General features: G+C 33.8%; 1 protein-coding gene across 2 annotated transcripts in view; it reads right to left on the reverse strand.

The window, feature by feature from the left end:
• The window catches only part of LOC106881968 (uncharacterized), an 83,517-nt gene that overhangs the window by 28,285 nt on the left and 28,519 nt on the right, over positions 1 to 26,713 (reverse strand). Inside the window, exon 2 of one of the 2 annotated variants that reach the window (XM_089365549.1) lies at positions 9,841 to 10,583. The exons of the other annotated variant lie outside the window; for it this stretch is intronic. Within the exon in view, the coding sequence (XP_089221675.1) occupies positions 10,529 to 10,583 (55 nt within the window). The 3' untranslated portion in view covers positions 9,841 to 10,528. Of the gene's footprint in view, positions 1 to 9,840; positions 10,584 to 26,713 lie in introns of those variants that run through there. 2 annotated transcript variants of the gene reach the window in all.

The raw sequence follows: 26,713 nt of genomic DNA on the forward strand, positions 1-26,713 counted from the left end.
TTTATTGAATTATATTAGTTGATAGGTTGTGTTCATAAATATGTATATATTTGTCTGTTTGTTTATTAAACCTAAAAATTAAATACAGAAAAATATACATGCATGAACCCAACCTGTCAACTAATGTATTTGAATAAATAATTATATTTACTAGTAATTAATATAAATTTTACAAAAAATAAGTAAATAAGAGTTTTGATGTAAAATAAATAAATAAAAGAACAATTAAGAGCGTAGATGTGCCTGTTATGGACATGCTGAATAATATAAAAAGTAGGTGCAGGGTTCTAAGCTTAAATAGTTAATCAATTTGATCAAATGGGTGGAATAAGGACGAAGAGGAATGAGTTATGGACATACTGAATAGGGTGAAAAGTAGTGGAAGGCTTATAAAGAGTTAATCAGCACTACGAAAAGAGTGGAATAGTAAGATGACCTAGTTCTTCTGAAGTAACTCTATTCCTTGTGCAGTAAGGTCAACAAATCAACTTTTAGCTATTTTTAGAAAAAGAACCCAAGGTACATATGCTACAATTTAATCGGAATGAACTCTCTGTACTTGTATGCTATCAACTTAATGTGACAGTGCTCTGAAGGGAATAACACTACTGTTGGCTAGACCTAGGACGCTGCACCGCTTCCTTTCGGCCTTGACACATTTCCTGTGTCCTTATATTTACAAGGGGGAGACAAGCACCTCAACCTAGCTAAGCCTACATCCAGAGACATGTTTCTGAGTCTTTGCTAGTCATCAGTCTAGAGTAGCAAAGATTCAGAAACATGTCTCTGGATGCGGGCTTAGCTGGTTGGAGGTGCTTGTCTCCCCTTGTAAACATAAGGACACAGGAAATGTGTCAAGGTCGACAGGAAGCAGTGCAGCTTCCTAATCTAACCAACACTACCATTAATCCCTTCAGGGGACTGTCACATTAAGTTGACAGCATACAACTACTTCATCGTATCACTACTGCATAATTCTCTCTGAGATATTTAGAAATGTATTATTGCTAAACTCTCTGTACGTTACGACGTGAATATTATCCAATTATGCCCTGAGGTGGCTGCTTGCATCTTCAACTTCAAAATGCACTTTAAAATAAGAATAACAGCAATCAGCCGAAACGCAGCGTAGGCAATATGAATGAACTTATTAATTTGACTGTACATAGTAATAGATTGTTTACTCTATGTATGTATTTTCCGTTTTCTTAGAAAACTTCATAGCGACGACTGGAATTACAGAGGTGTACTAGTATTGTACTAGTATTGAAGAAGAACCAACGATAAACACTAGTACATATACACATGTAAAATTTCTAATATCGTTAATGGATATTAGTGCAAAACTGGTTGACGCTTGGATAATATATCCCTAAGAAAGAACAGCTTCTTTTTTTTACAAACACACACACACACACACACACACACACACACATACACACACACAGACACAGACACACACACACACACACACACACACACACACACACACATATATATATATATATATATATATATATATATATATATATATATATATATATATATGTATATATGGGACTGCGCGCGTATATAAACTTAGATATATATGTATATAAATATATGCACATACCTATACATATGCATATATAAAAACACACACATGTACTTGAAGTATGGTTTATGTACACTAAGGAAAAGATAACCTAGTACTCTGTGTTTATATTTTTTGAAATTTCTTTAGTATAATACAGTGACTTGGAAATTGAACTTTAGTTTTTTCTAGAAGCTATTTATAAGAAGTTGTTTGCTTATTGGGGAATATAGAAGGGTGTGGTTATAAAATGAGTTAATTTGGCATATTGCGATGTTTTCTATGAGGCGGCATTGTGGCTGCTGTCAAGAAAATGTATGAATTCCAAATGAAGTAACAGATTTAGCTGTCATTGGCTATTACCGTTGGACGGGAGTGGCTGTTTCTAAGTGATTTACCCCATGGAGAGATATACGGTAAAATGAGCTCAGAATAAGGAGAATGTTAGAAAATAAATGACCTTTTTAGAGAAAAATCAGACTTGTTTATGAAAACTTTAAAATAATTGAGTATTACAGGAGTCCGCATTAACAAATGTTGGCAAATGAATTGGATGTATGAGAATAATGGTGTGTGTTTTATGCCAAAAGTGTACATCAGTATGAAATATTTAATTGTGAATTTGATGGAATGTAATCCTATTTTAGTTCGATTATGCGAGATGCGTATACATATAATTAGAGCCATCAACAAAAACACTCATTAAGTCTGGGGATTGCTATGAGAGTGGGTAATTCCTTGGATTATTTGATATTACAGAATTTATTTCGGCGAGTAGGTATCAGCAAAAAGAAATTGGGTATGAACAAGTAAGGAGTTTCAATAACGACTGATAAAAATGTGCGCTGACTATGGTACGTACAGTAATGGTTTTACTTGATTTAGTAAAACGATGGCTTCCTTGTTCAATGAACATAGCCATAACACATGTATGAAAGTAAATTTAAAAAATAATTATGAATAGCTGCGTGCGAATATATAAAATAATTGTTGAAAATTAATGGGGGTTGTTTTGGTGGAATTAATTATTTTGTTGATCAGCAAATTTAAAGATGTGTGATTATGTGTGTTTCGATTTCTGTGCTAGGTGCCAAATATAGATGTCAGTTGAGATCTCCGTGACAGGTAGAGGAGCGGATTTTTCTATATAGTTACTTAGCTGGTAAGCTGGGTCTATTAGACAGACTCACGGTTAGACTAATCTCACCAGTAGATGTATTTTTAAATGTTTTTATTTTAGACTCAACGTCAAATATTGAGACATAAACAATGTCACTGTGTATGTAACATGAAAAAAGATGCAATATTTTCAATGATGAACCTGAAGATGGCGGCAGGAGAACACAAATTATATATGTCTCAAAATAAGCGTGAATCTTTTACACATAACACACACGACGCACACACTCGTGCGTGCGAGCGAGCGCGCACACGCACACACACACACACGTGGAGATATATATATATTTCGAAATGTAACCACATGTGAATCGTTGGCGATTTTCTTCGTCCGCCTTCTTTTCTATTGGACTTTCCTCTGTTTCCGAAGAAGAGCGTTGCTCGAAACGTTAAACCATTTTTTTTCCTTGCTAGCGTCTGCTAATACTTCACATGTACCACATTCTTGTGCGTGTTTGTGTTTGTTGTTGTTTTTTTTTATTTACTATATATATAAGTAAATCTAAGTATAAAAGAATTAGACAGATCAATATAAAAAGTATATTGAATATATGAAATATGAAAATGTATATATGTATACACATAAAAATGCAAAACTAACACAGATTAGAATTGATATAGAAAATTTAAGGGTTGGAGGAAACGTTTTAGAAATCCAAACGCTGTTTCTGGAGGTTCGGTGGTCTATAATTGTGTTTGTATATAGATTCCATCATAGGATGAGACGAGTCTCCGTCTTCAGAGAAGAGATAAGCTCAAATATATATATATATATATATATATATATATATATATATATATATACATATATATATATATATATATATATATATATATATATATATATATATATATATATATATATATATATATATATATATATATATATATATATATTATATATATATATATATATATATATATATATATATATATATATATATATATATATATATATATATATATATATATATATATATATTTATATATAAGAAACATCTGAAAATGCAGGAGTCTTTTAAAACTATTTATTAACTTAACCGGTTTCATTAATTTAAAATGCAATTCAAAAGTAAAGTATAAGGCTTTGTGTATCCTCTGTGGTGTTAAAAATTAGTTTACGTAAGTGTATTCAAATCAAATGACAAAGATAGAAAAAATTTTGAGGCTGTGTGTATCCGCTGCGTGAATCAAAAAGTAGTTTATATAAGAACGTTGAGATCAGGTAAAAAAAAATTCTACACTGATAAGATGATTAAAATTAGTTTGCATAAATATATCAAAATCAAGAAATAGAGTCTCTGATCAGAAAATAAACGTGTCTGATTTATCAATCAGTCGCTGCTACAATTTTAGTTTCACTGTGACTAGAAACCATAATTGTTTGCAGCACCTTAAATTGAAAAAAAAAGGTGAGTAGAGAAATAAAAGATAATTTATAGTTCTTGGATCTGGCTGCTTGGTCTCTGATGCAAGTAATGTATTAGGTAACAAGAAACTAGACTTGCAGGATGGTATCAAAGTAAAATATTTACTTGTTTGTTGTTACAAAAGAAAAGATTACTTAAATTGTTTACATTACCCAAATGAGTTTAACGTTTCTAAGTAGGAAATGAAATCGCAGTTGACATCTCATGAGGTCACAGAATAGTTTTGTATTATTCAGTGAAGCAAGTGTAAAGTTGTATAGCAATAGACCATAAAATAATGTTATATCTTGACATGAACAATTTGTCGATACTGTGTAATCATCATAATTATTACAGCCGAGAAACCTGCAGTATTATATCATCCCTCTAGCAACACAAATTTTATTCCCACATTTTAATGTGGAATGAAGTTAAGCATATGAAGATGACATATATGTTTGCGTGTGTGTGTCTGTGTTTGTGTGGGTGGAAGTGTATGTGTAAATATTATTATGTACATATATGCCTATATATATATATATATATATATATATATATATGTTTGTGTGTGTATGTCTGTATTATGTGTATGTATGTATATATAAATATATGTATACACACATATATATATATGAATATATTTACGCACACACAAACACTTATATATGTGTGCGTGTCTATACATATCTATATGTATATATACATACATACATCCATATTCTATACATATATACATATATATATATATATATATATATATATATATATGTGTATATATATATATGTATATATATATATATATATATATATATATATATATATATATATATATATATATATATATATATATATATATATATGAAATGTATGTATAGAATGTATGTATGAGGAATTGAACGAAACTCAAATATTAAATTAAAACTGAAATGCAGTAAACGCAGACTGAAAAATCCATCGCAATATAATATTGATGTGAGAAATTTTAGGATAAATTAGAAATTGAGAAAACTTCAACTTCTTGTATTCAATGTGTGAAATTTATTATAAAAATAGGTCAACCTCTCTTCCAAACACGTTCTTTTACAATGTTCCAAAGCAAATTTCGTATAGAAATACTCCACTAAAACTGAAATATTGATTTCTTTCCTGTAACGCTTTGTAGATAATTGTTGCAATTCAATTTCCTTATTTTAGTATCATAAACCGTAAAGAATGATCCGTGTGTCCATCACTCATATGAATGCAGCAAATACGATGCAATATATCTATGAATTACTGTTGGAATCATTTATTTCTTTCTTAATTTCCTCCAAGAAAGTCTTAATGACTTAGAAAATATATTGAAGTCCACTATAGCAAATCTTGCAGCGGTGATTTAGGATTACATATTGAAATATTTTCCGTTATTACTATATACAAAACCATTAAATGGGATTGCAAACTCAAGCGCTGCTCTAAAGTTTTACTAGAGAAACGGATAGTTTTGATGCAATCCATTTTAATGTGTATTACTTCAGTTACATTCATTTCGATGCTATTCCTTAATGGTTCCTAAAAGAAAGGAAAGTATTCTCTGAATAGACATTGAATACACCGCTACTCACAACGACCATTTTTATTATGATTTGAAAATAGCATTTACTTCATATATTCATATTTTCATGTAGATTTATTAGAACAGATTTTGAAGAAAATATTTAGCACGTGCTGAAAAGCATACACTCACAGGTACACCACACTTGCAGACACAGACACACTCACGCATACATATATGCACACACACACATATACTTATGTACAATAATGTTTCTTTCTATGTCAAGTTAGTTATGTATATAAGCAATTTGACATCAAAGTGAAGGATTACTCAATTTTCTGAGTAGACTATACATTTATTGAACTTCTATAAGAAAACGTTCGAATCTGACTGCAAATTTTCGACCTGCTTGCATTTATCAGACTGTCCTATAATCTGGCAAGTTAGTTTTGGCTTTAGGTTTAGCTATGCAAAATGATAATTAGGTGTGGCACAGGTAGATTGGGAAATTAGTTATGTAGAAACGGGATTTGGGTCCTGCCTACTCACCCGGAGATCGCATTTGCTAATTCTATGTTCGTGAGACACAGCACATACACATGACAACCCACAGTGCCTAGTAATAGTAAGGTTCAGTTATCACATTGTCACTTTAGGTACGCTTTGTTAAAAAATATCAACCCTCTGGCAAATGCCAGCCAAAATATACCACTGTAGACCTAGTTTCGACTGATAAAAGGCCAATATAAACAACATCCCGTCTATATCGGTCATCTTACCTTAATTGTAAGCTAATACCACTAAATTTGGTTACTCCCAAGAAAATATCCTTGCCATTTATATGGTCATACTCCATAGAACAATGTCTGAGCAACTGACTCACGGGAATGTTCCCAACCATGTGCAATACCCAATACAAGGAACTCGATTTGTTTTACTCACTATTCCACTGACGATCCGCCGCTAAATTGGCGCCAGCATCCTGGTAATACCAGGTGTGAAGATGTAGCTCTAAATTCTGAGAAAGTACCTGGCCTCGCTTTGATAATTGCTTTGATAATTGCCCAAACACATGCAAGTCCTCATGACTTTTTCCTAAATCTTCTACTCCACCTATTTGCCTCTGAAGCTACCGTGTGGAACGAGCCTCTCAAAATTTAAGTCAGCCTGGCAGGGTCAAACTGTAAAACATACATATACACACACACACATATATATATTATACACACTTATATACACACACATAAATGCATACGCGCACGCACACAGACACACACACAGCCGCACACACGCACATACGTATATGCTGCTACTTCCTAAACGGTTTTAAGTTATTATGTTGCCATAAATCTGATTACTAAATAACTTCGTAAGTGGTTGTTGTGAATATAATACAAAATTACTAGGGAATTCAGTTATTATATAGAAAATAAGGGGTTTTCTATCAAGTTTGGTTTCATATCACAAATGACAAATGATTATTTCTCCTTATATCATTTTTGAGTTTCCAAAGAGGAGAAGTGCAACAGAGAAGTGAACAAGATAGATTGTGAGCAGCTGAGGTCGAAGTCATATATTAAGAAGCAGAAGATAAATATCGAGTGAGTACGTTTTTCAGTCTAATATCAGTAAGATAATCTATCACGTAATGATAGGAACTCTTAATCATTTGTTTATATAATATTTATAGATTCCATTCTATGAAGCTTAGATAAAGTCTGTTTAATTATTTATTCTTCTTTATTTATTTAGGTGTTTGGGGCAATGGAGTTATTCTTTGAAAGGTAGAGGTGAAATTGTGTGAAGAAGTATGTGGTTAAGTATAAAGTAGTATAATATCTGAATATGTAAGAGAAACCAGAACTGAATCGAATGTATTAGAATGAATATTACATGCTAAATGTGTACGCGCGTAAAGTAATTTAGATACTTTTGTTATCATTCTCCAAACAATCTTTTACAAAGATATTTCATTGTAAAAGAGAAATGATTTCCTATTTTGAACTTTGAATCTTGAAACAAAATTATTTTCTAATCAAGGAACGAAATAATAACCAGAAAAAATAACTTGCTGAATGAAGATATTTGGGTGTTTACGTACTTATGTGGAGCACAAATTAAAATTCATTCTCATATGAAATCAAATGTATTTTAGATAATTATAGATTTGTTTGCAATCATAAAACTGTTTTGAACCAAGGCCCACAAAAAGACCAAGATTTATTGAATAAAAATATGAATATATATCAAATTGTCAAGTCAAGAATTGCTTGGTTTCACAGATATTTAATTGGAAGATATGCCAGTGAATGATGTTTAAAGTACGAGTTGCTCTGTTTAAGATGATGTGACAGGTATTTTGTTTTCGAATGTTACGTGATACCAAAAATATCATAGTCCAGAATAACAATATAGGGCTTCTAGACAGATATCACTTTTCATTATAATAGTCCTCGGAAAGCTGAATGCTAAAATTGTAGGTCGAAATGCTCATTGCTTAAAAGATATTTCTGAAAATATCCTGTCTTCTGTAATATGATTGAATAGGGTTTTTAGGATTCCTGCTTTCACTCTCGTGCAAAGCTCTACACTTATTCTTCCGTTGTTTTAGATTTTACACATTTCCGTGCATTCTTGACGATAAACTCCCCTAGATCAACATGGACAGATAAAAGAGAATGAAGACACAGATATATAAATAGATATGTGCAAAAAAAACATATATATTTTGCATGTGAGGCTTCCCTGTTGATAAAATTGAAATAATTTTGTAGATAATTTAAAATTAGAAAAGCTAGGTATATTTGGTCGGATATATAGGTTGATTGTGGTATGGTGTGTGTATACGTGTATACGCGTGCTTATATATTTTCTGATATAAGTGTGTGTGCTTGTGTGTGTATCTGTGTGAATATGTGTGCGTAAGTATATATATATATATATATATATATATATATATATATATATATGTGTGTGTGTGTGTGTGTGTGTGTGTGTGTGTGTGTGTGTGTGTGTGTGTGTGTGCGTGACTACGGATGTATGCATATATATATATATATATAAATATATATTTATATATATATATAAACAAAATTAAGGGATCAGCAACAGTTGCTTCACCACATACCGAAGTTCAGAAATAGCAGCTAAAATGCTGAAACTCCAACAGATAGCGTTACCTGTAACTCACATAGGCAAAACAAGAAGAAAAAAATAACGAACTAAACTAATCATAGTTAATCATATACATCTTTCTGATCCCTTAATTTTGTTTATAAATGTATAAGAACTTTTTAATAAGTTCCTCACCGATAATGGTGCTTACATACCGAAGGGCTTGGTAAAAATTATTAATTATTAATTTATTAATAAATTGATAAATTGATAATCCTTTACCCTTTTAATTGTAATAATTATTCACTCCCGGATAGTAAACCACAGATTTTCTGCGGTATTGCCTGCGACGTACTTGGTAATTCTTGAGGAGGGATGATGAGCTGGCTGGCCTATGTAGGTTTGGGGATGTTTTCAAACTGTGCTGATTGTATGATGGCGCTCGGTCATACATGCACATTTGCTAGCATCGTCGAATTTGCAACTGGAATATCATATTGATGAGGTAATGATGAGTTTTTCCTTCTAAGCCAGAAACATGTATATGATTAACTATGACTAGTTTAGTTCGTTATTTTTTTTCTTCTTGTTTTGCCTATGTGAGTTACAGGTAATGCTATCTGTTGGAGTTTCAGCATTTTAGCTGCTATTTCTGAACTTCGGTATGTGGTGAAGCAACTGTTGCTGATCCGTTAATTTTGTTTATAAATGTATAAGAACGTTTAAATAAGTTCCTCGCCGATAATGGTGCTTCCATACCGAAGGGCTTGGTAAAAATTATTAATTATTAATTTATTAATAAATTGATAAATTGATAATCCTTTACCCTTTTAATTGTAATATATATATATATATATATATATATATATATATATATATATATATATATATATATATATATATATATATATATATATATATATATATAAATATATATATATATATAAATATATATTGTGTTGGCAACTAAGTTCCCGCCGTCTTTTTAATTTAAATTTTTTAAAAGGTTTAATAAAAAAAATAACAACTAATTAATCAATAATGTATTCAGCCTTGTTTACAACTTCTTCCCAACGTTCAACAGGATTTTCAATACCTCGTTGGTGGCAATCACTCGATTTCGACTCGAAACATTTATCCAACCAAGCTCTTAATTCTACATCAGTATTGAATGAAACTCCGCGCATAGCATTTGAAAGAGATCGAAAGAGGTGGAAATCCGTTGGAAATCAGGAGAGTACGGCGGATGTGGCAGCACTTGCCAGCCATGTGTTTGAATGGCTTCTTTGGTCATATTGGTGATATGAGGGCAAACGTTGTCGTGCAGCAGAACACCATGCTGCCAATTAGGTCTTTTCTCTTCGTTCTAGTCGTTCCATCTGTTGAATATAGAGTTCCGCGATGAACGTTTGGTTCTGTTTAAGCATTTCGTATTGGATAATCCCTTCCCAGTCCCACCATACGCACAACATCGTGCGATGTTTTACGTGCGGTGTCCTGCTTTACCGAGGCTAAGCCATTCCTTACGCTGCTTCATATTGATATACAGGCACAATATTTCGTCGCCTGTAACGGCCAGAACGAGGTGTGTCTTTGAGGTCAAAATTTCCATTTTTGAACTTGGCATACCAATCATGAGCAGTTCTTTCAGCTATGGCACCCTCACCATACACAGTACAAATGTCGCGAGCAGCTTTTACGTCCTTAGAACCTTGATTAAAAACAAAAAGGAGGAGGTGTCGAAAATGCTCGTTTTTCTTTACTTGACGATCTGAAAATAAAGAAAAATTAACGAAAGTTTACTAGAAAAAAAAAAAAAAGATTCCAAAATGATTCAAAACTAGAATCCACGAAAAAAAAAAGAAAAAAGATTCCAAAATATAAAAACGCAATAAATTCAAAATTTTTTAAAAAGAGCGAGAACTTAGTTGACACCCGAATATATATATATATATATATATATATATATATATATATATATATATATATATATATATATATATATATATATATATAAGCAAAAAGAAATAAATAAAGAAAGAAAGAAAGCATAAGCAGTAACGAATGGGTATAAAAGTTTTAAAGGATACACAACTGTTTCAACAACATGCAGAACAGTTACTTAACGAGTAGAAACTAGATACAATAATGCTTTGCACACCAACATTGTCACGCGGCAGATACAATATGACTCAAGATCGAAATATATTTACTTGTCTACGTTATGCAAATGATCAAACCTGTACGAGACAAATAGCTGAAAGAAATAACAAAAAACAAGTGTAGTATTGCAAAAGTTATAGGACATAAGCGAGTTTCAAATTAAATTGTTGCATTTGTGTGAAACTAAGGAGGTGAAAAATATGATTGCATAATGTCTCGATTTGTTTTGTGTTTCGGAATTTCGTTGAAATGGACGATTAAATGACAAAGCTTTGAATACAACACCTGTTTACTACTTACTTTCTTCATATTTGGCTCGATCTCTGCGCTCTAGCTCATCCTGAGTTTGGTGTTCGGTGTGTTGTTATACTGTGTACCACAGTGGGTCATGGAACCCACTACTGAGCCAGATTTTGTTTGCCTGTTGCACTTTGCTGTGCCTCAATTTTTGATTAATTCACACAGGCACAGAGACCTCCCCATGCATGTGTATGAATGTGTGTAAGTGTATGCGCGCATACATACACATATATATGTACATATATCCACACACAGATATATATATATATATATATATATATATATATATATATATATAAATAATACATACACATACACACACACACACACACACACACACACACACAGACACTTATATTTATATATATATATATATATATATATATATGAGGTGGGTCTGTGTAACGGTGTGTAAACTTATCAAACAATGACAGTAAGATGCAATAGGGAACCGAACACGGTATAGGCTAGAGTGCCATGAATGAGCCCAATATTTGAAAAGTATAATAAACAGTAAATAGGTGTTGAATTCAGAGCTTTATATGATATATGCAAGTTTCTGTAAATACAACGTACGTTGAAGCTCGCGTATATATATATATATATATATATATATATATATATATATATATATATATATATATATATATATATATATATATATATATATATATATATATATACTATGATGCATAAACTGCTGTGATTAATTCCACTTTCATTACATACACAAACATATATATATATGACGAATCCAACGAAAATATCGTCAGGCACCATGTAGATTACACATGACAGTTATCTTTACTTTTCCTTTTTATTATTTCACATAGACGATAAGCAATACGTTTCCTAGGAAAATTTTGTTTTGTCAGCTCTGACATCATACTACAGTATAATGTATGTACGTCCATTTTTTGCGAATGATTTTCTCAGCAAATTGGCCGTTGAAATAAAATATGAAACATTATTGGTATGAAGGCTTAGGCAGTTATGCTATTTCTCTAGGGAATATTGTAATATATTTTTCATGTATATATATATATATATATATATATATATATATATACAGATAGGGAGAGAGATAGAGAAACAGGGAAACAGAAAGAGAGAGAGAGATACATATACATATTGTTATATTTCTCTTGCTTACTAACAAAGAGTAGAGTGATATTCCAGAAAGGTGTGAAGTCTGTTTATTCCAACTGTAAAACTGAAGACTAATAATAACGTAAACCAGAAATCGGGACGCCGAAACTGATGCAACACTGAAAGAATCAACAACAAAGTCTCTTTCTAGACTTGGATGTTCTTTTCGATCGTCTAGAGTTGTCCGGTTCATAGTCCGGTACAAGCGGTTTAGTTTGGGATAGAAGTGGTCTGGTCTGTCGCTGACTTTGTGGCACTTCTTCCAGGATTTCCAGTGGATGATCTTTTGGAAGTTTGGAAATGTTGTCAGTCCCATCCCCAGGTTCGCAGTTCTCTCTAGAAGCGTAGCACCGACGTAGTTGTTCCTAATGCCGTCTCCATAGTCAGCCATGTGGAAAAACCTCGACGCTGAAATAGCCGGTACCCAAAGACATCGTGACGAATCCTGCAACCCATCGAGGCTGCTTGTCACGGCGAGGTCCATATCACAGGTGCATATACAGGATCACCAATCTTGTACTGTTTGGTTACTTCGGTGACATCTCCTGAGTCTGTTCTCATCTCCGTTTTTGATGACACATTGGAGTGCTTGCCCTGAGCTATGTGTGCTGGAGAGAGAATCAGAGAGTCAATCCTAGTCCGAATCTGCCCGGACATCACGAGTTCGCTTGGGGAGAGTCCACAGGATCTTGGCATTCTCCGATGCTGCATCAAAAACTCCTGAAGAGCTCGTTTTGGGGACAGCGAAGAGTTTCGCGGTGCTTGCTTGAAAGAATGCACCAAGCGTTCTGCTGCACCGTTAGTAGCTGGATGGTATGATGCACCTATCAGGCGTGTGATCCCACGTTCTTTGCACCATCTCTGAAATTCTTCAGAAAGGAAAGTTGATGCATTATCTGTGACCAGCGTGTGAGGATATCCAAAGTTAGCGAAATCTTCTTTCAGCAGATCTAGAGTGGCTCTAGTGGTTGTGGATGACGTTGGATTAATACATGGATATCGTGAGGAAGTGTCTGTGATCCCCAGCCAGTTTATACCCATGAAGTTGATGGCAGGATCCATTTGTAAGTGGGCCCATGGCCTTTCTGGTAGCATGCATGGGTGAACTGCAGGCTTGGATGGCTTGTTTTGATGTTCACCTCACGAGTCAAATTGTCGGCTAGCCATTTCAATAGTTGCATCAATAACAACCCAGTAGACAGATGCTCTTCCTAATGGGTGTATACGCTCCATGCCGAAGTGTCTGATATGTAGTAGATCTAACATATTGGACTGTAGACTCTATGGAGCAGTTTGTCAGTTTATGGGCCTTTCCACATCTGCAACACTTCAACTCAGAGTCTGTGGAATTAGACTGGTGGCGGTTTATTCATTGACACTTGTTCTGGGTTTGCTTGACCTTGTTGATAGGCCTCACCTTGAAATAGTAGGCAAGTACTTTGCCAACCTTCACTGCATCTTCAGTCTCAATTGAGACTTGGACAGCACAAGCTCTGTGTCCTTTATCTTAAGAAGAACCTTTAAGACAGCTTCGTTTTGTTGATAGAATATATGAATCTTTGTCTAAGTGCTTCATTTTGATGGTTTGTGATACAAGAAAAATCACAGGTATCAGCGTCTTGTCGTATACCCACTGCCAGTTCCTGGAGAGTTTCGCCAGGCTTCTGTTGCATGTTGCTCCAGAGCTTGAGAAGTTCCCGCGCAATGAAATGTTTTGGGTTAAATTGTTCCTTCATAAAACTGGCAATCTTCTCTATTGTCAGCTCATTAATACCCTTTGGTGGACACTAGTTAGTAGCCAGATTCGCTAGTTGTTTATAAATGGCAACGGTTTAATTTGTCAAAAAAATTTGAGCTTTGCGCTGCTCAGACACAACGTTTGCTACAATGCAGGTGCAAAATCGTGAGCTGTAATCAGGTCACAATTCAGATGCTGAGTCAAAAGCAACAAATCGTGGGATAGCAGTAGAAGTTGGAATACGGGAACTTGGACTTGAATCTTTTCCAGAAACTTGAACTTGAATCAGCCTTCTCAAACCTTCCATATCTTCTCTGTGCTGCTGCGTCAGTAGCTCCATTTGTTCCTACTGATGTTGAAGTTGTTGTGTGAGTAACTTTTTTTCTCCGTTGTTATCAACTTAAAAATAGTTAAATTATTATTTTATCTAAAATGAAGCTTATGTGCAAAACTGGTTGTTTACCTTTCAAATAATTATATCTGAGTGTCGAGGTAAAACGTCCACTCCGCAAGAATAGACATTCGTATCCTATCGTAAGAGGTCCACTTCACAAAAATGACGACAAATAGACGCGTTGTCTGTGATTGAATATACTTCTCTAGTTTACTTGCAACAACGAAAACACAGTGGTAGCATGGAAAAGTGTGAAATCTGCTAATTCCAACTGTAAAACTCAAGACTAGTAATAGCGTAAACCAAAAATCGAGACGCCTTGTGAACCTCGTCAAGAGTTCTAGAAATTTGAATACTATTGGCTTGCAATCTCCACAACATACGCGTGCTCACGCACACACACACACAAACACACACACACACACACACATATATAATTGCAACGTAGAAGGTGTTTGTAAGCCATTTAAAAAACATACATACCTACATATATATGTATATGCATGTATATATATTTATATACACGTATGCTTATATATGAGTGTCTGTGTATGTGAATCTGTGAGGTGTGTGCGTGTTATTAACATTATAGCAAATACACTGAAATGTAATTTCGTTATCCGACAATAGTATTTGCTTATAATATCTCCGCAAATATTTTCGGTGAATATTGTGACTTACTTAATCTTGCCGAGTATTATTAAATTGCTGAAAAATTGCAATCTATGTCTATAAAATTGAATTACTTTCTGGAACTGGTAGTAATCTTTCATCACAACAATACAGTATTAGAGATATAATATCAAATACTAGTTAAAAAGATGACTAATAGGGAATTCCCGATTCCTAAAAAAATCGGAAATTGAAAAAGAATATTGAATTTAGATATAAAATAAAGAAATAAAATTCAGTTTTAAAACGAACAGTCATTCATAATTATGTTAGTGAAACACATGAAAATTCCATGAGATTAATGTTGTAGAATTAAAGGCGACTGCCTTTCCAAACTTATACAGAATTTTGTCAATGTTTTTAGTAACAGCTGTATGCAACTCATAAGGCTTTTTTTAGGTTTAGATTTACAGTTGTAAATAAAATATAGGAATCGAGATCCAAGGTCACCAAGAATTTGTATATGAACTCAAATATCTTCATACCTGATTCATTTCACTAATATTCTTTCGAAATGTTTGATATCAAAATATGCAATATACCACTCTTGAATAATTTTGATAGAAATCCTTTACATCGAATAAGTGAAAACGATTTCGTAAGAGCAAGTGAACATTTCTTTCAAATTTTGGCATTCGGCCAGCAATTTTTAGGAGAAGGGCTAAGTCGATTACATCGAGTCCTGTGCATGACTGGTGCATATTTTATCACCGAAAGGATAAAATGCAAATTAGAATTCGCCTGAATTTGAACTCAGAATATTAGGTGTAAAGAAATGCCCATCGTACGAACGGACCTGCAAACTCATCGTTTAATTTAGCTCGTAGTGTTAAATCATTCCTACCGTATAGATTATATGCTCCCTCATTCTATAAAGGTGATCTATATTCTACACATGAAACTTCTCCGTGTTAGATTATTTCATTTGTAGAAGTGAATTTTTATAGAATTTTATAGAATTTAAAATCATGGCAATGGAATCAAAGTAAATATCGTAGTTTCGTGCGTAATTTAGAGGAGTTACCAATGAAGAGCATACCCACATCTCTAGCTACTTTGCTTCAAAGGGAAATATCGTCGAGTGTTCATTTATTCGTTGAAGTGTTTTGCTTTGTTTTTAATTCTCCGTTTCCTGTGTAAGCAATACAACTATTGCTAATTCTAGTAAGGCAGTATTACACAATAACAACATTACTATAGCTTAAATATGCATTCTAGTATTTTCTTTATAATATAAATTTAGTCAAAAAAGCAATTTGCACATTGTAAAATTACTTTTGTTGGGCTAGTTATATTATCATTTTACTCCAGTACAAAACTGCTTACATTACAGATACTACAAAGTATATCATTTCTGTTTCCCGCTAGAGTTTAGCGTCCTATTGCGTCTTTGATACACTAAATCAATTCTCAGTGTCTTCCGTTTCTGTTTGTCATCTAATAAATTGATATGTAAGCACAGCAATTGATCGGGTGAATCCATTGGACCAGGTTATGTTCAATACAATCTTGGTGGGTCTTTTTGATAAAACTCGGACAGCGACAAAGGAGATATAAAGTAAATATTGCAAGGAATAAATGGAATTTAAGCAGGTGATATAGAAAGCGGAGAAAAGCAAAACCAAAGGAGATAAATTGCGGGTCTGTGTTCTTTTGTGCTGCTTCACACATGTACTCATGCATATATGGATGTGAGTATTTATTTAAAACTCCACGACGCTCTGGCAATGGGTGGTGGCAAACCCTGCTGTGTTCTTTCACCATAACTTTCTGTTGTACTTGTATTTCAAAGGGCCAGCCTTGTTACACTCTGTGTCATGCTGAATCTCCCCGAGAACTACGTTAAGGGTACGCGTGTCTGTGGAGTGCTCAGCCACTTGCACGTTAATTTCACGAGCAGGCCGTCCTGTTGATCGGATCCACTGGAACCGTAGTCGTCGTAACCGACGGAGTACCAGGACCATATATAGGAAAAGTTGAAAAAGGAGACATACGCTCAAGACGTTAGCGAAACATATATATGTTCATATCTTATACATATATTTCGATGGATACTTGAAAAATACGTCTGACAGGAAGAATTATAGTCAGTTTTTTTCCTATTTCTCATAAATATTACTTACTTATCCCAGAATCAAATCGCACACAAGTGCGATCATTGTTTCCCAGTCTGCTTAATCCACATTTAGCTACCTTGTAATTATTCCCCTGGATCTTTCCTATAAATTACACACTCATATATATATATATATATATATATATATATATATATATATATATATATATATATATATATATCATCATCATCATCATCATCATCAGCGTTTAACGTCCGCTGTCCATGCTAGCGTGGGTTGGACGATTTGACTGAGGACTGGTAAAACCGGATAGTAACACCAGGCTCCAATCTAATTTGGCAGAGTTTCTACAGCTGGATGCCCGTCCTAACGCCAACCACTCAGAGAGTGTAGTGGGTGTGTTTACGTGTCACCCGCACAAAGGCCAGTCAGGCGGTACTGGCAACAGCCACGCTCAAAATCATGCATCTTATGTGCCACCCGCACAAGAGCCAGTCCAGGGCCACTGGCAACGATCTCACTTGGCTTGCCGGTTCTTCTCACGCACAGCACATTTCCAAAGGTCTCGGTCAGTAGTCATCGCCTCGGTGAGGCCCAATGTTCGAAGGTCTTGCCTCACCACCTCAGCCCAGGTCTTCCTGGGCCTACCTCTTCCACGGGTTCCCTCAACTGTTATATATATATATATATATATATATATATATATATATATATATATATATATATGTATATGTACGAACCAGACTAGCTTCTATAAGTTGTTTGTTATAACGCTAGCTGAGCAAAAAGCAACTAATCAAGAAGATAGTTAAAGGACAGTGTGGTGTGTTACGTGCTATTATTAACAATGGAATTTACAAATTGGAGAATTACCGCTTTCATTCTGTTAAAACTTATGTTTAGGATGAGGTATTTTTTCTGATATACAATCTGTTTTTAGGAATGGTCTCAGTCGTGTCTGGAGCATTTGTTATCAGGTAAAAGCATCCAACCTACAACCACCGAGACTCTGAATTTTATGAGTATAATGAGATTTAGAACCGTTGCTGTATATAAAACTTCTTATTTGACTTATCTTTTTGAATATGTTTAAAGTTTTTTGATTGTCTTGATTGTCAAACAAAGGTTATTGTCGTAACAATACAGTAGCAGATGCAACATGTTGAGCTTGTATGCATTAACGCGATCAACCCAAGTTGAAGCTATGTGTTCAGGACTTTGTCAAGTTTTAACGGGAGCAAGTGAGAAATATGTTTCTGATTGTCATAACTGGAAGCCAGGTTATGGATAGATTTGATATCTTGAAAAAGCAGGTACATACGAACAGAATTTCATCGAGCTTCGTAAGTAAAGATCAAAATAAATTAAATAAAACATATTTGTGACGAACAATGTTTTATACACTTATGTATAAGAATGAAGAGAGCTGTGTCTACCCAAATTTGATTAATTACTAATTAGCCATATGTAGGGGTTTGATATAGTGGTTTCATGTTCCAGGTTTGTAATGAGCATTTGCGAAATTTCTTTTTACCTAACATTCATACTTCGTTTCAAACATACGTCCAGTGTTGAGGAGTTTTGAGAAGACCTTGCTTCATTGTCATCTTTGGTATTAGTTTTGCTTTCAAAACTTTTTTTCATTCAAAATCTGTTGGAAATATTCTCATTATTGAGATGTCGGCTTATTGTGTTCAATTATTTTTTTCCGATTTGCTTAGCAGTGGCAGCAAACTTGAAGCATTGATTTTTGTTATTGTCATCTTTCAAACATGACACACATTTTTGGCATATATGAAATATTTTCGAGTTAGTATTACTATATGAATATTACCTTCAGTTTTTCAAGTACTCTATTGGATATAATATATTTCATTGTGATCCTCTTACAATAACTTCATTTAAGAATATGCTTAAACAGCTTTCCATATGCATGTTAAAAGCAGTGTCGATCGTTGTTAGATTTAAATGGCCATATGAAACACGGTATACTCCGGAACGTCGTTGTAGATATGCAAGGGAGTATATGGTTCTATGTTTGAACCTCCTGATGCATAATGCATTGCTTTACATTTCTACTTCTCTTATTTACAAGTTTTTAAGTTTTATTCTAAGTTTTCTGTTTTCTAAATGCATGAGATAAGTTACCTGTTAAATTTAAGGGTAACATCAAAGTAATAACTTCACTTTAATGAATTTTATTCGGAATTCTGTTGCGAGCACTTCCATTTGAGACTTAACTTTTCTCTTTTAATTTATCTTCCTAATTCACCTTTATCGAAGTGAATTTTTTTATGCTCAACATCGACCTGCTTTGAAAATGAATCTGCCTTTGCCCCCCCCCCCTCTCTCCTTCTCCCTCTCTCTCCTTCTCCCTCTCTCTGCAAGTAATCGAATTTGCATAAAGTTTTATGTGACGCTCAATTCGCCTTCTCCCTTATCGGATTTATGGAGCATTTCAAATTACCCCTACACTCTACACTTTAGTTCTCACTCCAATTATCTCTCTTGCTTACTTTTTCGGTTTGATGGCAATTATATTATCTTAGACTTTATTTGCTTCTTCCTTATAACGATACTTTCTTGATATAAAAACATTATTTACGATACAAGCACTACACAATATAAAATGTGCCTCCCAACTCCATTTTTACTCCTCCCTGTTATAGATATTTTCAGTACTTCACCCTCTACTTATTTGTGTCTCATTTTCCTTTCTTATGTATGCGTTTGTTTTCCTATCTCCTCTCCATGCGTTTATTGTTCATTATCTATTTCTTTCGTGTGAAAAACATCACGGTTTTTATTGTTATATATATATATATACGCATGAGTGTGTATTATGCGTACATCACGGTTGTATTTATTGTTATATATATATGCGCGTGAGTGTGTATTTTGCGTACGTATATATGTGCATGTGCGACTCTGAGCGTCAAGCATTGTGAATGCAACCATTTGTTTACTGCAAGAGGCAAAGTCAAAGTACATTTTCTTAGATGATTGGTAGGATTATGCTACATATTTTCCGGGAAGCTTTCTCCCTTGCATTGCTCAACATATCGGAAACAAGATGTTTGTGATTTCTAAAAACATCTTTTCCACAGTTACTCATCCACAGTGGTGAGTTGTTTACCAAGTATTTGGTACAATATCTACAGATAAAATCCTTTTTCTATACAATTGATGTGAGTATAATCTGCTTATTCACTACGTAAGAGCGAATATGAAATACATCAGTATAAATACTACAAGGTATATCTCGTACAAATATGTTGTTTGAATTTTCAATTCCTATGCCAAGGTTATATTTAAGTACATGAACGTAGGTAACGATGTATCGCTAATATGTTCGTACTGCAATCAAAAACTACTGCGTTCAATGCTCCTCTGCGGTCTTAATGCTTTTCTTCAGTCATGATATATACGATAATAGCATTTATTTATATGTTGTAGTTGTAATTTGGTCGTCGGAGGCTGTTCAAAACCCAATATATATATATATATATATATATATATATATATATATATATATATATATATATATATATATATATATATATATATATATAGATATGCAGGGCAGGGAATCATCAATTAGTAATAAAATTAATAATTAACAATTTCTGCCGGGTAGCTCAGTATGAAAAAAACCTTAACGTGAGTTATTTAGACATTAACAAATTTATTAGAATATTTAGCTGAAGATCAGAATAGAGTATTATGTACTCTTAACTGTGAAACAATTGTACTAAATTAACTAAAAGGCAAGTGTTTTTTACTCTTCTCTATTGTTTTTTGTTCTGTGTGTATCAAAAATATCGCTATCAATCTGGAGTAATAATTTGTAGTTTTGAAATCAGTAGTTCTTTGACTGCTATTTCTGAATTCTCAGTATGTTGGAGAAGCAGGTTACTGTCAATCCCTATATATTTATGATTATATATATATATATATATATATATATATATATATATATATATATATATATATATATATATATATATATACATATATGCCTGTATGACTGTATATGCATGTGTGTATGTTTATGTAGGTGTAGACAGACAGAAAGCACGCATAAAGATACATACATACATACATATATACACACATACACATACATATATATACATACATACGTACGTACATACATACATACATGCATACTAGAAGAGGGATGATAGTAACTTCGAAGCCTTGGCTAACAAGTTTACATCGAATAAAGTCGCTTTCTCTCCGATCTTGTAAACATTTAATACACTTGTATGTTTCCTCAAATTCCAGTAATGCTACAGTTTAATGTTCATTTGCTTTTATTAATAAATAACAAAATAAATAAAGATATATATATATATATATATATATATAATTCATTAATAAGGGTAAAACTTGATATTAATCAATTAAAACCAGTGGTCTAGCATATTAAAAAATCCGAAGATTAAAATTATGACCAGCAAAAGTGGACTCCTATATGCTAGAAATAGATGGCGAATAATCTAACCACGAAAAAAATATGTTCTCAGTAAAAATTTAGTGACATCGTGGTTAGATGATTCGGCATCTATTTCTAGCATATTGGAGTCCACTTTTGCTGGTCATTCCTCTTATTTTTGTATGTAATATTATTTTAATCTTCGGATGTTTTTAATATGCTAGACCACTGGTTTTAATTGATTAATATCAATTTTTACCCTTATTAATGAATTTTAAATAATGATGTTCTCAAACCGGTAAATTAGCTCCAAAAATGTATTAACTGCAGAGTTATTTCCGGACCTAGTGCGCCAGATTGAAAACATTTGAAATGATACACTGAATGTAATTTGTAGAACTCTACACGTGCTCCCTTTCGGGTGGACGTCTTGTGTCTAGTTCGGGAAATTATATTTTATAAATGGACAGACTACGCTGATGATCCTGCCGATATTTACTTATGTAAATTTTAACAGGTGAAACCATGGTACGTAGGTTAATCGTTTTTTTAAAAAATTAGTATCTATTCATTTGTGTTGCCCTTTTACTGTCTGTTGTGTCGCTAAATTTTTACTGAGAACATATTTTTCTCGTGGTTAGTTGATTCGGCATCTATTTCTAGCATATAGGAGTCCACTTTTGCTGGTCAGTCCTCTTATTTTTGTATATATATATATATATATATATATATATATGTGTGTGTGTATGTGTGTGTGTGTGTGTGTGTGTGTGTGTGTGTGTGTGTGTGTGTGTGTGTGTGTATATATACGATGGGTGCACAAAAATAAACGGAAATGTTTCCTGTGGAATAAGCCCCTTATAGTTCAGGCTTCCGCCGCTAGAGGTCACTTGATGAGATGAGTCTGCCGACCGGCGTTCTCCTGTGATGTCGTACTGTCAGGTAGTGTGTCATTGTTTTAGAGTACTTCTCTGTTCGTCGATTTTTGCGATGGCTTAAACGAACGAACAGCGTGTCTCCGTCAAATTCTGTTTTCTGCTGGGAAAAATGGCAGCCGAAACAGTTGTCATACTTCAAACAGTTTACAACGGAGCTTCCATGCACAAAAAAAAGCTTACAATGGTTTTCACGCTTTCGGAATGGACACTTGTTGCTTGAAAACCAATCTCGTTTAGGGCGACCGTCATCTTACCTAATGAATGAAAACCTCACCAAAATTCATGAACTGATCTTGGGGGAGCGTCGCCGAACAATTGAAAACTTGTTGAGACGATTGGTGTGTCTTGAAGCTCCTGACAACGAACTTTGAGCGATGAATTGCGTATGAAAAGTGTTGCAGCAAAATTTGTGTGTCCTTTACTCACGGAAGATCAAAGAGAGTCACTGCTAAATGCGTGTCGTGAACTGAAAGAACATTTGGAACTTGATCAGGACCATTGTTCGAAAGTCATCATTGGTGACGAAATCTCTGCTGCGACTACAATCCAGAAACGAAGTAACAATCAAGTGAATTGAATTATTCGATGTCGCCACGCCTCGAAAAAGCACGTAAAGTGAAGTCCAATTTCAAGACAATTTGTTCCATCGATGAGAATGGGATTGTCCACACAAAATTTGTTCCTCCGGGTTAAACTGTTAATCAGACATTTTATTTGGCAGATCTGAAGAGTTTTCGAGACGCGGTGAGACAGAAACACCCGACCTGTAGCAAAGTGGAAAGTGGTGGTTTCATCATGACAATGCCCCCAGCGCACACCGCCTTGAGTGTGAGACAGTTTTTGACCAAAGGTGGCATGACCCCACTTACTCCCCTCACTGTTCACCCGATATTGCTCCCTGCCCTGCGACTTCTTTTTGTTACCCTGAATGAAAAACGTCCTTTAAGGGAAACGTGTTGCAGATGTGGAAGTGGAGAAGAATAAAAACGACGGAGGCATTAAAAAGCATCACTCCTCAAGAGTTCCAGAACTGCTTCAAACATTGGAAAACGTGTGGACCGATACATTCTTCAAATGGAGAATACTTTCAAGGCGATGTAAAACATGTAAAACAAAGTGAATAACATATTGCAAAATTTCGCTTTATTTGGGATACCACCTTCACTGTGTGTGTGTGTTTGTATGTGCGTTTGTGTTTGCGTTTGTGTGTGTCTGTGTGTGATTGTGTGAATATGTGTGCATGTATGCATGTGTAAGTATATTCAGGTATATATATGTTCTGCATGTATCTATATATGTATATATATATATATGCATATATACATGTATGTGTATCAAGGCATGTATATGCATGCATTCGTATACTTGTGAACGCATTGTTCACTGTTACTTCTGTTCGGATATTTTAAACAATAACAAAATGTCGATATTCTTTATCTGGAGCGAAATTCATCTCATAAAGTTACAGACTCCAGCTTATAACTGTCGTTGTGAGAAAGGCATTGAATGAAAGTGATTAGTATTGGAGAAAATGCATGATATAGACGGGCAAAATATATCAAAACCGTCCAACTAGCGTAATAGCTCTTGTTGCGACAATAGCCTATAATTTAATTGCCATATAATTGCTTATCGTTTAAATTGACAGCCGTTTACAAAGAGGAAAATACATACCAATACAGTCATGTGTAAGACAATTGTTTAGCTGTTTATGTTGTTTAGCCGCGAGCCAGTCGTCATTAAGAAAAAGCTATGGCAAGGCATTTCAGCAGTGACTACACTGTCTTTTCCTACGTATGTGTGTACCTTTTTTCAGTTGACATATTTCTATTTAGGAGAGCCAAGCGAACGCTCGGAAACTCCGACTTGGCTCCGAAATACTTTAGTATCTCTACTAGATAAACATGCCATGAAATAGTATTTGTAAAAGAGAATATTAAAAATGGAATATATTCAATCGTATAACATTGTGGCACATTAAAAGGTAATCGAGATATTAACTTTTAGGAAAAAGTTGCAATTCCAAACGCATTTGGAATTGTATAGTATACTAAGATATACGCATTACTTGCAATAAAAGAATAGTTCCCATTTGTATGATTATGAAATCGGAAAAATTTCAGGAAACCTTGGGAGAGAAGGCAGTAAAGTTCATAATGGAAGCACAAAGCATATTTGGACATTTAATAGGAGGTTTATAACTTGTCTTTAAACTCATGCTTTACTACTTGAAATTACAGACACCTTGTAGAGGAATGTTTAGAATTAAATGTATCAATACTAAGTAGAGTAGTGTTTATCTATGTAGCAGTTAATCGAAATAGAGGTATTCATAAAAGGAAAATAGATTTGCCTCATAGCGCTTCTCTATCGATTTTATCAAAATCAATATTAATATACAAATTTAGCTAAATCGATAAAAGGCAGGTACATGTTCACGGGAAAATAAGACTAACGCTCACATGGTTTTAAGTATTGATATATTTTACATTCTGTCAATACCTTTATCGGAGTTGGTAGAGAGATGCTTCTATACATTGACAAATTAAGTAAAACTAATTTAAATGATGACGAGTCATAATGAAATATTACAACACACAAAATATCCTAGACAGCTTCTTCATCTACATTGTAATGATAGTTTAATGGTAAATTGTAGACTTCATATCGTATATGGTACTGTTTGGATATTTGGTTCTGTAAAGATTCTCGTCCCAATTATAGATCAAACGTGATATTTTCACTCCACGAAAGGTAATATGTAAATATTTGCATGGGAACAGACTGACAATGAAATCAGTAACTTTGACGATACATGGATAATTTCACACATCTACGATCCAAACTTCAGAAATCTAGTGTCTGATATAGCTAAAATTCAGAATTCACCACCGTTCTCCAATATGCATACAACACACCCAGCACAGACACCAAACCTGAAGCTATCTTAATTTGTTTTGACCACGTACATCCTACTAGTCGCATGTCATAGTATTAGAGCCAGAATGATAATAAAGAGCCAATAAATAGATACGTATTTTGGCCGAATACATAGAAACAATGTTTTTTTCATGATGATCGGTGTGGTTTAACGAAGAATTAACAAGTATCTTTAGCTCTATACAAGAGATTTGGGACTGTTTTTACTCGTATATTTAACCCATGCCTTTTTTCTATCGGCGGGATTTAAAATAATGTGAATCTGCAAAGACAATCTACAGGCAATTTCATTTATTGCTCTTGTAATAAACAATTTCACCAACATGCCCAAAATGATTAATTGCAACGTTTACATCTCTACCAATTAAAGATGTTCATTTGCAGCGTGCAACAGTATGCAAACCTTGCAAAAGTCTACAAGCAAATACTCGTGAAAATTGATTAAATGCAGCCTGTAGATGCAGATTTCATATTTTACCCTACTCATTATATTGATCCATGAGATGTCTCATCTTTGTCTAGGATTTCAAATTGTTCTTGTTACTGAACCTCTTTACTATTTCAATAGAATGATGAGTCATGAAACCAGAAACAGTAAAAAATAGTCACATTTCTACTATTCATTCTCTTAGCTGATGTAAAGGAAGTAATAACCATGAAAGCAGATATGCAGAATATGATAAGCATCACCGTGATTTTGTACGTATACACAGTCAATCTCTCGATTGGGATATCAGCCATGCATCAATACAAGATAAGTTTTCAAATCTAACATTAGCAGACATGTTGCAGAACATAACGAATCGTTTGCATTTATTGCACTATATTGGCTAAATAATAATGGACTAAATAAACTTTAGAAAAATCATGTAACAAATAACGAAAGGGTTAGGAACTTTGTGTCAAATATTTGTAGAAAAGAGATCCAACAAAACTGGCGTTTTTCTATTTCATATGTTGTTTCAAAATGAGGACTCGATTAAGAAGTTTGAATCTTGTTATTTAAATGTACTTCGTAATCGGCACACGTGAATAATTTGCAACCTTATTTCACGTTCAAGCAATCTGTGAGGTTGTGTTGACAACTACAT

The sequence above is a fragment of the Octopus bimaculoides genome, chromosome 18 (assembly GCF_046866305.1).
Source record: "Octopus bimaculoides isolate indiv1 chromosome 18, ASM4686630v1, whole genome shotgun sequence".
Classification (NCBI taxonomy): Eukaryota; Metazoa; Mollusca; class Cephalopoda; order Octopoda; family Octopodidae; genus Octopus; species Octopus bimaculoides.